We start from the raw sequence: 12,707 nt of genomic DNA, 5'->3' as shown, positions 1-12,707 counted from the left end.
GGGAAGGCTCCCTTGAGGTGATGGCAGTTAAGCCCCAAATAGAAACTTGAGTGAGGAAGAGACTTTAATGAGTATAATGATCATACCTGCTAACAGGCATCACAGGTGGCGCTTTGCTTACATCAACTCACTTTCATCCTATGAGATGGGGACTGCTAGTAGCCCATTCTCTTTAAAGGAAAACTGAGACTCCAGAGGTGAATGTGACTTGCTACGCTTGCTACGTGTGTGCGTGTGCACATGCGCACGTGCATACGTAGATGTGTGCTGCCTGTACCCTTTGCTGCCTTTAAGGGAAGCCTCAGTTAAGGGTAGACCTGGGTTCTGGTCATTGAACAAAAGAATTTGGTACTTCCAGCTTTTTGAGCAATTCAGTTCTAACACCACACAGCCAGTCCAATGGATATCCTTCTCCCACAGGTCTTAATGGAAGCCGCGTTGTGTGTCAGGCTTTACGCTGAGCGCTAGGGATCCAAGGGAGACTAAGGTTCATGCCAGCTCACAGACAAATCAGTACTGGTAATACAGGTCCTAAGGCTTGGCTCAAAGCTGAGGGAGTACAGAGGAGTATGCATCCCAACCCCCCACCCCTAAAGCAGCCTGGGAGACCAGAACAGGGTAGAAAGACGAGACAGAGCCTTAAATCCAAAATAATCCACCTTTCTGTTTCTTGTTAGCACTATGAGTTTTCCCAATCATCAGCATTGCTTGGCATACAAGCCAGCCCAGATATGCACAGTTCGCGCTGTTCTGAGAAAGGAAGTGTATTTCATAGAGCTGCTTTTCTAGAGTTGAGTGTGCAGAACCTTTCCCATGATAGAGAAATTCAGAGCGTGATGTTCTGCATCTATGGATTTCTTCCAGTTGAAGTGGGATTAGGCAGGTGACAGCACTGTTGTCGGTGAAGGGATCTCAAACCAGGTGAAGGGTACAGGAATTAGGAGAAGCCTGTAGGGCTCTACTTGAATTAGCATCAGAGGATTAAGCAAAATCTCTAAAGAGGCATTAGTCATGAAGGGTTTTTCATGTCATTCTCTAAGGGCACCGATAAATCCCTAAACACAGGCCTGGGTAGGGGGGAGGGGCATACTTGGATTCATTTCATGACGAAGCCATTCTGTCTTGCAATATTCACTTCTATCAGGGAAAACAACGCTTGGCTCTTACCTGCATCTGAAGCAGATGTTACTAAATCCACCAGAACCCTCTTTCAGGGTCCTGAGAGCCCCAGAACTCTCTCACAAATAATACAGCTGTCAACTGACTGGCGTTCGCACAATCATTGCCATCCTTATATTTTCAGCATAGAAAGTGTTCCCTACACCCATGTCACAGAACCTCAGATTATCAGAAGCAGAAGGAGCCTTAGATGCCATTTAGCTCAAACTGCTTATTTTTAAGTGCTGGGAATCAGATGTCCCGCTTAGGGAAAGCCCAGAGGTATCCATTCACCCAGTGAGCATTCGTGGAGTGCCTTTATGTCAGGCACTGTTCTAGACCCTGAAGCTGTGGCCATGAAAAAGGAGGGTGTCTTTGCAGAGGTGATGCTGAGAGCTGAGGTTCCAGGGAAGCCAGGTGGGTGAAACACATTCTAAGCAGAGAGTGCAAAGGCCAAGAGGAAGCCCTGAGTTGGCCCATCTGAGAAACAGAAAGAAGACAAGGGTAGCTGAAATACAGTGAAGGAGAGGGAGAGTGGAGGGCAAGGAAGTCCTACAGGTGGGCAGAAGCCCCACCTGGCTGAGCCTTGGAGGCCACTGTGAACAGGTCAGATTCTATTCCAGTGCAATACAAGACAGCTTCTCATTCTCAGAAATCCCAATTCCTCTTTTCAAACCTTTATGGGGCCAAGCTCTGCTGCGTCCCAGGGTGAGATCTACTGTTTACAGGGCAGTAAGGATATACACAGCCCTGAACCTGATGATTTAATCTGTTATCTCATTAACTCTCACAGCAGCCCTGTCCCATAAAACTGTCACCTTCCCTGTTCTATAGACAACTCCCTCACTGCACTGGCAAGTGGGACAGCCAGTACTGGTTTATATACAGATATACTGGTATCATGTACTGGTTTATATAATGATACACTGACTCATTCATTAATTCATTCATATTTACTGAACACAAGCTCTGTGAGAAGCATTGGATATACCAAGACCACTAAGAAATAGGAGGTTGTCCTCACTGGGTCCTCACAGGATAATGGGAGCATCACGCAAAACATGAACCCACAATTCAAACCGTAACGCGAAGGATGTCCCCACAGGATGGGTGAATGGGAAGGGAGGGACTTGTTCTCTGAGGCTTCAGGGGGTCAATCAGTGCATTATCAGTAGTTGAAGATTCTCTGAGCCTCTGTTCGCCCTTTGGTAAAATCAGAGTGTTGGACCGGATCCTCCTTGAAGCTTCCTTCCAGTCTAGCATGGGCTCCAGGTCCCACACGCAGGGAAGGACAACAGCTGTGGGAGTCTCTGGAATGTGCTTTCACATTCAGTCTTTAGAAACAGGAATTGTCGTGTGTTGGAAAAACTCCCTGTTCTCCTTTCCTCTCACTCTAGTAACACACCCACGCCCCTCTGACACAAGATATGTAGGTGTTTCTCCCCCACTGACCAGCTCTCTGACACCAGCTGACGGCCCAACAATTCAGTTGAGTTCTGATACCATCTATCCGGAGTCAGAGTCAGACCCCTAGGCTAAGAGTTCAGTCCCACAAGACTGTCCCCACTTCACATACCAATCACAAGTCCCACTTTGTTACCTATACTTCTGACGGGCTGGCTAGAGCATGGTTCCCAGACCCCCTCCTTGGGTTTGATAATTGGCCAGAACAACTCACAGAACTCAGGGAAATACAGACATTTACAGGTTTGTTGTCTGATAAAGGACACAATTAAAAGATACAGATAAATTGTCATGTGAAGAGATACAGAGGGTGAGATCCTAAAAGGTCTTGAGAGCAGGCACTTCCGGCTCCCAGAATTGAGGTGTGCCGCCCTCCTGGTGCGTGCCTGAGCGAACCCACCGGGAACTCTCTGAGCCCTGTCCTTTTGGGGATTTTCACAGAAGCTTCCTTACATCTGCATGGTTATTAGCTCATTTCCAGCCCATCTCCTTTTGTCAGAAATTGAGGAGATGGGCTGAAAGTTCCAAGTTTCTAATCATGGCTTGATCTTTCTGGTGATTGGCTCCAACCAGGAGCCTACCAAAAGTCATCTCATAAGAACAAAAAACCATCTACCAGACAGGAAATTCCAAGGAATTTAGAAGTTCTAGGTCAGAAGCTCCTATCACTTAGGAAGTTATAATAGTCTTAGGAGTTCTGTGTCAAGAGTCAGGACAAAGACCAAATAAATATTCCTTTTTATAAATCACAATATCACAGCCAACTGGGCAAGGATCATCATTTATTAATTCATGTACTGATCTGTAATGAGTACCCACTCTGTCCCAGGTACTGGACTAGGTACTGGGGACCAGTGGCAAATAAACCAGACAGGAACAGGAAGGCCTTGTGGGCTTTCCTAAGGAGAAATAATAAATAATAAAACACACACAAATATTGAAGGGCTAGTAGGGTTGCCAGATTTAGCAAACAAGCACAAGATGCCTAGTTAAACTTGAATTCCAAGTAAATAAACACTCTTTAAAGTACAGGTATATCCTAAATATTACATGGGACATACTTATACTAAAATACAGTTCTTTGTTGTGGTGCCTGGGTGACTCAGTGGGTTAAAGCCTCTGCCTTCGGCTCAGGTCATGATCTCAGGGTCCTGGGACCGAGCCCTGCATCGGACTCTCTGCTCAGCAGGGAGCCTGCTTCCTCCTCTCTCTCCCTCTCTGCCTGCCTCTCTGCCTACTTGTGATCTCTCTTTGTCAAATAAATAAATAAAATCTATAAAAATATATATAGTTATTTGTTTACCTAAAACTCAAATTCTACTGGGAATCCTACCTTTTATCTGGCAGTTCTAATGGCAGGTCTTCCTGAGGCGATCCCAAGGTTGAGCAAGAATTTGCTAGGACTTGGGGAGTTACATTACAACCCTGGGAAACTTCTTCACTCACGGTTTCACATTTCAAAAATCCGGTGATTATGACCTTGGCCCAAGTGTTTTGAGGGTGCTGAAGGCTATCAGTTGTTGATGGTGCAGGGTCAACCCAGGCCAAAGTCTATACCATTTTCCTCCTCCCCCACTCAGCCTCCAGTCACTATCCAGAGTCCTGAACAGAGCAAGATTTCCTCAAGGAGGGAGCAAACACAGGCAAGTGCTGAGTACCAAGGCTTGCTGGTCTGGATGAACTTCACCCCCAGGCCAGAGTCACCTGCCAGGGAGACTGACCCAGGCTTCTAGAGAAGCGCAGGCAATTCCTTTCAGATGAACTTTGGGTTTGAGCAGGAAATAGCGGGAGTTCCCTTAGCACGGGGGCTCAGCAAACTCTTAGACCAGGGAACGTCAGCATCAGAGCACCTGCCTACACTCTCAGTCCCTTAATACCAGGATAGACAGAAACTCTTAGCATCTCTCTTCTGTTTTTCTGACCAACAGCCTCTAAACTGCAATCTCCAGGAGGGCAGGACTGGATTCTTCTCCAAATCCTACACAGACCTGATAGCATCCATCCCTTAGAATAGATACTTAACAGCAACAGAATAGGAATAATAACAGCAAGGAGCAGGAGCAGCCAATAGCAGCCGCTACAGTGTGCCAAGAACCTTGCTAGACAGGAAATAATTCTCTCCTTTGATCCTACAACAACACTACGCAGGAGGAACTCTCGTCCCATTTTATAAATTAGGAAGTGAGCCCAGGCAGACTCAACAATATGCTGAGGCCACTATTCTTAGAAAGTCACAGAGTCGTGATTCACACCCGGATGTGACCTCAAAGCTTAACCTCTTCATTCTCTGCTGTACGATTTGAAATGACCACTGGGAAACAGCACCTAGTTCAATGCCCTCATTTCATAGATAAGGAGGAAGTACAGAATTAGCAGGTTAGCGAAAAATGTGGGCACAAGGCCAGAGTGCCCGGGTTCAAATATCTGCTCTGTCACTTTCTGTCAGAGTGGCTCTGAGCAAGTTATTAACCTTTCTGGGCTTTAGCTTCACCATCTGTGAAACAGGGATAATTAGTTATGTTATAGGACTGCCGCGATCCATGTGGGCTACCGTTGAAGTCTAGAGAGAGTTGAAGGGAGAACAGACTCCAGTCTGGTTGAAAGCCCTCTGGATGCAGAACCATTCCCCCCACCCTCGGATGTCCAAGGGGAAACAGGGGGAAAAGGAGCCCCCATGGGAGATCCAGCCCAGTGGATTCCAGAGAAAACCATTTCTCACAGAGGCCAAAGTCTGTGCTTCTCTTGCCGAGGAACCCAAGTCCAAAAGACAACCCGTTCGAATTCCTGCATTTGTGGATATGAAGTCCTGGCTCTGCCCTAATTCCCTGGTCACTTTGGACAAGCCCCTTCTCAGGCTCTCCTGACTCTAGGCTCCTCAGCTATTAAATAAGGCAGATGGATGAGATCATTTCTGGAGCCTCCTCTCTCCCCTCTTAACCTTATGACCCTTAATCTGAAATAAGGCCCAGAGGTAAGGTGAGCACAGTGACAAAACGTCCAGGCTGCATCTTGGAAATGCCTGAACACAGGCTCCTGGTTTGGTCAGTGCTGCTGACCAGGCTTGGGCCCTGCTATCGTGGGGCAAACATTCTCTGGGGCAAGACAGGTGTTCAAGGAATTGAGTATAATTACCTGATGGTGAGTCTTTTATGCGAAGTGTTTACTGAGCTGCTGCTTTGTGTCAGACATTTGTTGGGAGAAAGTGGTGAATAAGGCAGGCATAGATAAATGGTCCCTGGCCCCCCAGGCTTATTATGATAAATGGTTTAAGGAAGGAAATTATAGCAGGGGAATCTGGGAGGGCCTCCTGGAAGAAGTGACCTGCAAATTGAGATCCAAAGGATAAGTAGGATTTGGCCCCAGGGGCAGAGAACCATCGAGAGAACTGAATAAAGGGTTTTGTCCTGGTGATCAAAAAGGTCTTTATCAGAACTTCAAGTAGAATCCCATGGAATGCAGGACTCAGAGACAAGAGCCAGGTGCTTAACCAAGTGGTGCTATTAACATTTCCAGGAATGAGACAGACTGCCATCATACCTCTTCTGGTATAATGCACAAAGATAACCACAACCTCCCTTCTAGGATATTCTTGTTAGAAACGCACGACCTCGAATCTCACCAGGAAAACACAGACAAGGCCCAAATGGAGGGATATTTCTGCAAAGTATTTGGCCTGCCCCCTTCAAAAACATGAGTGTTGGGGAAAACAAGACAGACTGAGGAACTGTTTCAAATTTGAGGGGCTAAAGAGATAGAGTTATCTGGGTGTAATTGAGACAACTGGCAAAAACCGAGTCTGGACTGTTCATGAGATAACAGTCCTGTATCAATGCTCCAATTCCTGAATCTGATCACTGTACAGTGGATACATAGGAAATACCCTTGTTCTGGAAATATATAGCACATTGTCTGCTTTTGACTCCCAAAGTGGTCAGAAAAAAAAGGAGAGATAAAACAAACAGGGCAAGGAACAAACAACTGGTGAATTTGGATGAAAGATATACCGTTGTTTGTACTATTCTTAAACTCTTCCATTAGGTGTGGGTTTTTTCTTTTTCCAAATAAAATGTTATAAGTAAAGTAAGTTAAGAGCAGTGCCAAATTGTCACCAGCCCAGGGTTGATGGCCAGCAGCTCCCCACCCCACTTGCACCCCCCCAACCGCCAAGACTCCAAGGAATAATGCCTCCCTGCCCCCCTTCTTATGGGGAAGAGGGTACCTCTTCTGTGTTGAGGACGTTGGCGATCTTTTTAGAGTGCGCAACATGACCCACCACACCCATGTCCAGGGGGAACACAATCTCCGAGTCAGGCACCACCAGGCATTCCTCAAGAACTGCATCCTTGTGGACATTGAAGAGGCGGGTAGCTAGCTCTGCGATGCCATTTCGGACTCTGTACATAAACAGGCTCATGCGGTCTGCCCGCAGGAGGAAGCACAGCTTTTTCATGACGTTGAAGATGCATCTCTCTGCCTGCAAATTCTCCTGGAAGTCACGCAGGAGGTCGAAGATGATTTCACTCTCCTCCACGCTGCTCAGTGAGTGGTAGTCACTGAAGTCCACGTCTGCCTCCTTGGCGCCCAGCATGTCTGAGATGACCTTGGCCCGGTAGCGGAGGTTGTAGTACTGTTTTGCAAACCTGATGTTCGAGTCCAAGAACTTTTCCACCTGGTCTGCTGTCACTTCCCCCATGGCTGGAATCCCACTGGCTGCTTCCGTGGAGAGATCCAAGCTGGCCTTCCAAGGACAGGTTTATAGTTTGTGGCAAAATGGAGTCAGGAGGTGTGTCGTGCCAAGCTGGGCTTCTGTGGGTCTGGCCTGTGTGGATCTTGCTACTATGGCTGCAGAGTTGAGGGAGAGAGCTTGGGAGATTAAATCATTAATATTTCCCAAGAACAAGGATTATGAGAGGATCAGAAGGTTCCAGATGCTGCCGGTCCCCAGATGGGAGAAGGTGAGAGTTTCTTTCACCTTGGCCTAAGAGCTGAAGAGGGATTTCTAGACAGAGCAGGAGGTGGGCAAAATTAAAAACAACCCCGAAGCAGGGTCTGCCTGCTACTGTAGGTGTGTTTTCTCTGCCTGTTGGGTGTTTTCCTTCAACATTTGACACAGAACCCTATATACACTGTTTAGGAGATTTCCTTCAGCTTCTCTTGGAGAATCGGGAGATCTAAAAATTCTAAGCCGGCTGTCCTCCCTGGAGGAATGGCTAGAGCTGAGAGGGGCTGCCCACTAGAGCTGAGAGGGACTGCCCACCCCGCTCCCATCCCCCTGCCCCCTTTCCCAGAGCCTCCCCAGCACAGCCTCACTGCGCATGCTCACCATTCAGCCTGCATCCCTGTGTGTACCTTCCGGGTCTGGCACCTGTGGGCTGCAGTTTCAGAATCTGCATCAAAGTCCTTCCCGGCTTTAGATGTCAACGACCCTTTAATTTTATTCAGATTTTGAGGGGCCCTAGTGAAAATAACGTTGTTCGTATTTTTTCTTTTATTACAAAAATACATGTTCACTCTAAGAAAATACACGAAGATTATTGAAGTCACCATAATCTTGCTACTCAGAGGTAACCTCTAGTGAACACTTTTTTGTTTCGGTACTTTATGTAGAGTCTCGCTTTTAAAATCTATTTCCCCTAACCTCCCTCCCCCTCCCCAAACCGCCCCCATCTTTCTCTTAGCACTTTAATGTGGTTTTTCTGGACACAATCTGTACTTTTTTTGGATTGTCAGTCAGAAATGCACACAGAGTCTAGTTGCTATTGGTTTGTTTTGAGTCTTGAAATACCACATCGTCACCGAAGTGCCCTCTAGTACACTCAGGGAGGAGGAGAACATTTTCTTTCTGATGAAATGTACATTCATTTCCGCGAATATACTTGTGAAAGTCTTGTGTCTCTATACTGTAAATAGTGGAATGCAGGCTAATGGACTGTTGCTGGTACTCTGAACTTGGCAAATAAACTTTAATGGAAAGTAGATTACTTCCTTTATTGTACTGTGCAGTAAATTCTTAAGAGTATTGTGCCCATTCCGCGCTGTGTACACAGGTGACCCCTTGGCTGGCCAGGCCACGCAGCAACCTGAATTTCTACATTCTCACCATAAATAACATGAGCCCTCTGTCTGGAACGCTCTTCCCCAGCTCTCTGCACACCAGCTCCTTCTCAACCTTAAGGTCTCAGCTCAAACTAGTCATCCCTTGTCTTACCCCGAGTAGATCCTCCCCAGGGGCTGCTTGTCACATCACTCTTTCTTCTATTGAATTTATCACTGTTAAAAATTATCTTGCTTGTTTTTTGTTTCTTTGTCTGTTGTTTGTCTTCACATCTATATTATGAGTTGCATGATGTGGGGACCTGCCAGGGCTGATTCCCTAGGCCTTCCAGTGCTGCCTGGCACATTCTTTTTTTTTAAGATTTTATTTATTTATTTGTCAGAGAGAGAGGGAGAGAGAGCGAGCACAGGCAGACAGAATGGTAGGCAGAGGCAGAGGGAGAAGCAGGCTCCCCGCTGAGCAAGGAGCCCGATGTGGGACTCCATCCCAGGATACTGGGATCATGACCTGAGCCGAAGGCAGCTGCTTTACCAACTGAGCCACCCAGGCATCCCTGCCTGGCACATTCTTGATGCTCAGTAAAGAACCAACTTATCTATAAAATTAGAATGCTTTTACATGACTGTTGGGGAGATTAGGTGAGAAAGCCTATAGTATAGGGCCAAGCTATGTATTACCCAGTGCTTTATTAAGCTGAAACCTATGAAATTGCCCCTATTTTTGTCCTACACAAACAGCAATTTCATAGAGTTAATTTAATAGTAATTATCCAGTAACTTTCAGAGATCAACCAGATTTCCTTGAAGACAGTGCACTCCCTTGTCCTTGAAGGTATGCAAGCTGAGGACTGAGCAAAGAGATTCCAAGCACCAGCATTAAGAAGATGAGTCTGGGGCTGGCAAGTCAGTAAGGAAGCTGTTGCAATCTTCCCAAAATAAAGGAACGGGTCTAGGATGGGGGTTGAGAGAGTGAAGAGAAGGAAGTGGGCATAGAAACAAGAAGAAGGGTGTAGAAGACCTCCTCACTGACTGGGAAAGAGAGACATGAGAAAGAGTGGGGCAGGCCAGGGTAATTTGTGTGCTGTTAGGGCCCTGTAGGGAACTCTACACTGAGTGGTCCCCTTCAGCACATTTTCCTGGTGTTCAAAGTTGACTTAGTCTCCATTGCCTGGTTGAAAGCTTTTCCTCTCGTAGCTTGCCAAACCCCAAGTCTAGGTGAAGCCAAAAAGAGAAGGGAACTGGCTCCATCCTTACAATCCCTAAAACTCTGGTTGGTCTCCACCCTCGTTTATACATATTTTGGCTCACTCCCTTGTTTCACTTGTTCTTACCCTTGGGCTACAGTTGTTATCAGTTCCTAATTGTCTGGTCATCTGTTGACTTAGTAACTTTATTCAACTACTTGGGTTACGTGTTGATCAGTCCCTGAAACTTGGCTCATCTGTGATGTTCTCCTTGTTTGACTTTGAGGGTCTATAGTATGGGTCAAAGAATGAGCTTGGGAGAAGTTGGTCCTAAGTGCATTTTTACCTGCTGTGCATTTTCCTAAAGCTCAGATTCTGAAAGGGATCTGTAACTCAAAAATAGTTAGGATCTCTGGGGAATCCTGAAAAGACAGGCAAAATTAGGTCCTAAGTACCTGCCCTGTGACCACAGCAGTAGAAAGGCAACAGGCAGGAGCATACACCTGGGCTTTGGATCCAGAATGGGTTGTGTTTGAATTCTCTTCCTATCATTCACAAACTTGGACTTTTGACAGATTACTTAATCTCTGGTCCCAGTTTTCTAATTTGCAGTTTGTGGATAACAATAATACTTATAGAGCTGTTGTGAGGTTTGGAGGCGGTGATTCTATTGAACTTGGTTGATAGACAGTTCCCAATAAATGTAATCTTTAATAATGATCACATAAGGGGCACCTAGGTGGCTCAGTCATTAAGCGTCTGCCTTCAGCTCAGGTCATGATCCCAGGGTCCCGGGATTCAGCCTTGCATTGGGCTTCCTGCTCTCTCCCTCTCCCACTCCTCCTGCTTGTGTTCCCTCTCTCTCGCTCTCTCTCTCTGTCAAATAAATAAATAAATAAAATCTTTAAAATAAAAAAAATAATGTAGGCAGAGTATGAGGCAGTAGTATTCATAGAAAGCAGAAGTAATGCAAATATACCTGTTTTCCTATTCTTTTGTTAAACTAAAACTCTTATTTTTCTCTTTATAAAGTTATACATCTTGGTGCTCTAGAAAATTGAGAAAATACAGGCAAATAAAAAGAAGAGAACAGTTACTACCCAGAGAAACATTTTGATGTACATCCTTCTTTTCTAACAATATAAATGTAAGTTTTATAACAGAAATGTGATGATATAATATGTGTTTTGTTTGTTTAAAAATACATGTAAATGTATTTCTATGCCATTAAATATTCTTCTTTAATGGCCTAATTGGCCTCCACTGAGTGGCTGAATCATAACTTGTTTAATGTATTTCTAGCTCTTCATTATTTAGGCTGTTCCTAATTTTTTGGTACTCTCAATGAATATTTGTGTAGTAACATCTTTGCATACTTATTTGGTTATTTTCTTACTTGTCATTAAAAAACTTGCCCCGAAAGACAGAATGATTTCACTACTAATCTTAGAAGATGTTACCTTGGCTATCCCAAAATACAAGAGTTTAAGTAAAGAAATAATGGGGAGGTCAACATTTTAATGCTAAGATCATGTTCTATTTTGAATGATCATCTCCCAGTGCACCTGGAACATACCCATGAAGGAAAAGATCTGGGATTCTAGGGTTTGTGATTTCTGGGACAAATCAAATAACAGATCACTTTCTGTACCTAAATATTTGTAGGAAAAGTGACTTATGCTCCTTCACCCTGGTTAAAAGTCACATGCTTTTTCTTTCTCCAAATTAAATGTTCTGTGTTCCCAGTCTCCATCCCACAGTGCTGGCAAGATATCAAATCTGGGTAATTATTGTTACTGCTGCCCCAGCCCAGATTCATGTGAAGGCCTGTTGGTCTAACTCAGTGCAGCCAGGGAACAGCCCTCTGGCTTTTCATTCACACTGATACCATAAGTGTGCCCCTTATTCAGGTTGGTATGAACCCTGAAAGGCTAACCATTCTGCTCTTCACGGGGGTTCAGAGGTCCTCCAACCTCCCAGGAAACCCATATGGCATGCTTTCCTCCCTTCTGTCCAGGGCAGAAAGAGGCCCAAATTCTTGCCATCAATTGTCCTGCAAAGCCTACCCCCATGGCTTGACCTTGGGGAGGCTTTCAAAAATCTCCTTTCTCCCTAACTACTTGGCTCTCCGTTCTTTCCTTCTGGGACAGTTCAGCACAATTTCCCTCAAAGGCTCAAAGTGGGAAGCGATCTCTTCTTGAGCCTGAGAATGGTTACTTCCTGTCTTGCCACACAGTGGCCCTGAGAGGTGAGTGAACAAAAGACCAAGCCCCTTCCAAGGAGTCGGGTAGGGGACAGAGGGAAAACATCTATAATAGTTCAAAGCACCCTTTGTAATATTAAGAGAATGACAACAACATAAATGTCCCTCAGTGCTTAAATGAATGATCATCAACCCAAACACTGGAATACTATTCAGCTGCTGTGACCAAAGACAGCCACAGTATTTCTTTTTTCCTTCCTTGCTTTCCTCCTTCCTTTCTTCCTTCCCTTTTTTCTTTCTTTCTTTCCTCCATGCCCAGTGTGGAACCCAATCTGGGGCTTGAACTCAAGACCCTGGGAACAAGATCTGAGCTGAGGGACGCCTGGGTGGCTCAGTTGGTTAAGCAGCTGCCTTCAGCTCAGGTCATGATCCCAGCGTCCTGGGATCGAGTCCCACATTGGGCTCCTTGCTCAACAGGGAGCCTGCTTCTCCCTCTGCCTCTGCCTGCCATTCTGTCTGCCTGTGCTTGCTCTCCCCGCCCCCCGATAAATAAAATCTTAAAAAAAAAAAAAAAAAGATCTGAGCTGAAATCAGCATTGGCCATCCCAGATGTTACAAAACCCTTTCACCTGTATGTGGATGAA

At 45.5% G+C, this 12,707-nt stretch overlaps 1 protein-coding gene across 2 annotated transcripts in view; it reads right to left on the bottom strand.

Annotated features, from left to right (window-relative positions):
* PDE6A (phosphodiesterase 6A) overlaps window positions 1-7,315 on the bottom strand; it is a gene marked incomplete at its 5' end in the record, with an annotated part of 57,237 nt that extends 49,922 nt beyond the window's left edge. For both annotated transcript variants that reach the window (XM_082726285.1, XM_082726286.1), the window contains one exon: window positions 6,842-7,315. In XM_082726285.1, coding sequence (XP_082582411.1) covers window positions 6,842-7,315 — 474 coding nt within the window. The remainder of the gene's footprint in view (window positions 1-6,841) is intronic.
* Between the last annotated feature and the right edge of the window lie 5,392 nt (window positions 7,316-12,707).

This window comes from Mustela nivalis (genome assembly GCF_964662115.1).
Source record: "Mustela nivalis genome assembly, chromosome: 3".
NCBI classification, from domain to species: Eukaryota; Metazoa; Chordata; class Mammalia; order Carnivora; family Mustelidae; genus Mustela; species Mustela nivalis.
This window is presented reverse-complemented; position numbering and strand designations above follow the sequence as displayed.